At 30.9% G+C, this 2511-nt stretch overlaps 1 protein-coding gene across 10 annotated transcripts in view; it reads right to left on the bottom strand.

Annotated features, from left to right (window-relative positions):
• Positions 1 to 2511, bottom strand: part of LOC119581918 (protein sidekick-like) — a gene marked incomplete at its 5' end in the record, with an annotated part of 27628 nt that overhangs the window by 3053 nt on the left and 22064 nt on the right. For 7 of the 10 annotated variants that reach the window (XM_037930081.1, XM_037930082.1, XM_037930084.1 and 4 more), the window contains 3 exon segments: positions 151 to 177; positions 787 to 949; positions 1089 to 1246. In XM_037930081.1, coding sequence (XP_037786009.1) covers positions 151 to 177; positions 787 to 949; positions 1089 to 1246 — 348 coding nt within the window. 10 annotated transcript variants of the gene reach the window in all.

The raw sequence follows: 2511 nt of genomic DNA, 5'->3' as shown, positions 1-2511 counted from the left end.
CAAAGGAATCAACGATATGTGTAACAAGAAATACTCTGAAACAAGAAGTGTAGGTGTGCAACACTTGGTTACAGCTGCTGCCTGCAACAGTCATGCAGCATGCGTGGCAGAATGTGCTTTAACACTGAACTGTGGTAGTTAAAAACTTACGTGCTGACAACAATTCCTCTACAATACCTGGGAATAAGACAGTGTGCTTTAATATTCATGCAAAAAATAACAGAGTAAATGTTTTCACCACAGTGATCTGTGATCAGTAATGTGAAAAGTGTAAAATAATAAAAATCTAGACATAAGAAGTAGCTTAAAATTATTAGGTAAAACTTACTACTAACATAAAAGGTGAAAGTTTGGTTATTAAAGAACAGAAAAGTGACTATTTCTTACCCTAGAGGAAGATAACATTTAACATTTAAATATCCATGCAACTTCTGTACATAATAAACAGAAGTAAAAAGAGATAACTACAAGCATATAATAGATTAAACTATGGAAGCTGCATAGGAGGTATGGCATTACTCTACGTCAAAGCTTCTGCCCTCACCGACACACAAGTGGAAGAGTAAAGTATAAGGAGTCGCAAGTCAGAGAATTCTAACCAGACCTATCATTATGAAGCATCAGTCACGGTATCTACATGTTTTTTTTTAAGAAGTTGAGACCTCACCTCAGAGAGAAACGACTGTTAAACTGAACATCATACAACATCTACAGAAATCTAAAATAGCTCCATAATGATGTGTATGATAATTCTCATTAAAAAATGCCATGGTTGTGAGTACTTACGTTTGTATTTGTAAGTTTTACTTTTAACACAGAGAGCTGCAATCACAATGATGATCAAGACCACAGAGATTGCAGCCAGTGTAACCATAAACCATGTTTGATGGTAGAAGGGTCGCTGCTGCAAGTATCCATACTCCAAAAAGCGTTTTGATGGTGTCACAATCTATGAAAAAGAAGGAAGAACAATTTTCTTAATATATTCAAAAGGATATTTTAAAAAGTTAGCTTTCCTAAAATATTTAATGGTCATCATACTATATTTCTCATCTATCATTTATGAAAAGAAGAAATCTAAAACCCACCTTCTCATTAGCAACAGCTGGATATGAGATTCCATACTTATTGTATGCAATGAGTCGGAACTCATACTGAGTGGATGGCAGCAAGTTCTGATAAGAAACGGTGTATTCTTCAACCTCACCTGTCTCCGTTTTCATTAGAACTGACCATTTGTCAGAGTCTGTTGATAAATATAAAGACTTATGAATAATGACTTACTAAGGTTTCTTTCTCAAATCATGTAAACTTTTCACTTAGATTTAGATTACATTTTGCAACAAAATAATGTGAAGACTGTTTCTGAAGATATCATTAACTGAAAGTTCAGAAGTTCAAAAGATGATCTACTTCTAGTGAGAAAACATCTTTGCACCAACAAAGAATGATGGGAGATACATCATTTAGATCCTAAACAAGATATCTTTAAGATCATGAATTTTTTTGTTTTTGTTTTTACTATCTCACTACCTCTCCTAAGCTAATATCATAGTTATTGTCAATATGAAGAATCTAGTTTGAGGACTGAATCTAAATATCATATATTTTCCATTCATTTTCAGGTTCTGAATTAAAGTTGATTGAAATACAATTGTTAAGGCATCAACTGCAAAGCAAAACTATTGAGTGTCAAAGCTATTCAACCTTGCACAATGAAACAATACTTTAAACAAACACTGAAATCAGATTCTGGGCAACATCATGTCACAAAAAGCTTCACAGTCAGAAAATCAATTTTTCATCAGATAAAAGTATTAAAAGATTGATGGATGCCTTAAGATCTTTTTAAATCAAAATAAACTAAAGCTGGGTTGGTAAAAAGAACAAAAAAAGTATTTGTATGTTTAATTATAAATATGATTAATAACTGATATTTTAAGTATTAATCCATGAATCAAGACTATGTTGCCAGATGCCAACCCCAGCATATTTTAGTTACACACAGAAAAGCATCAAATAAAAATTGTCAAAATATCAATATTTAAGTCACTCCTGTTTGTAATTTATAACTATAATTCTTCTGCTTTTTTTTTTTTTTTACAAATCTAAAAGAATAAGGATTTATTTTCAATAAAAAAAACATATAACCACTGTTTCTGTTTACCCCCTGTATTTCTCTAATTTATAAACTGAAATATACAGATTTAATCTAAAATTTAAGTGTTAGTATTTTCCAAAAAAGCAACAGCATGCAAAGAGAAATATCAAAATTGTATTCTCAAATTTTGTTACCTTAAAGTTAGTAAAGGAGTAAGTTTCTAGAAAATAAAGCTGATTCCAACTTATTGTTAAATATTTTGTTAGTCATACATATTTTGTAACATAACTCTTTTCTCATCATCCTATATCTTTAAAAATTACAGCAATGGTTCTTATTAATTGCAATAACATTTTTGTCATGGAAGAGTATTACTTGTAACAATTTTTTTACACCACATGTATCACTGA

Source organism: Penaeus monodon, chromosome 15, assembly GCF_015228065.2.
Source record: "Penaeus monodon isolate SGIC_2016 chromosome 15, NSTDA_Pmon_1, whole genome shotgun sequence".
Lineage (NCBI taxonomy): Eukaryota > Metazoa > Arthropoda > Malacostraca > Decapoda > Penaeidae > Penaeus > Penaeus monodon.
Note: the sequence above shows the minus strand (reverse complement) of the source record. Positions and strands in the feature narration are given on the sequence as shown.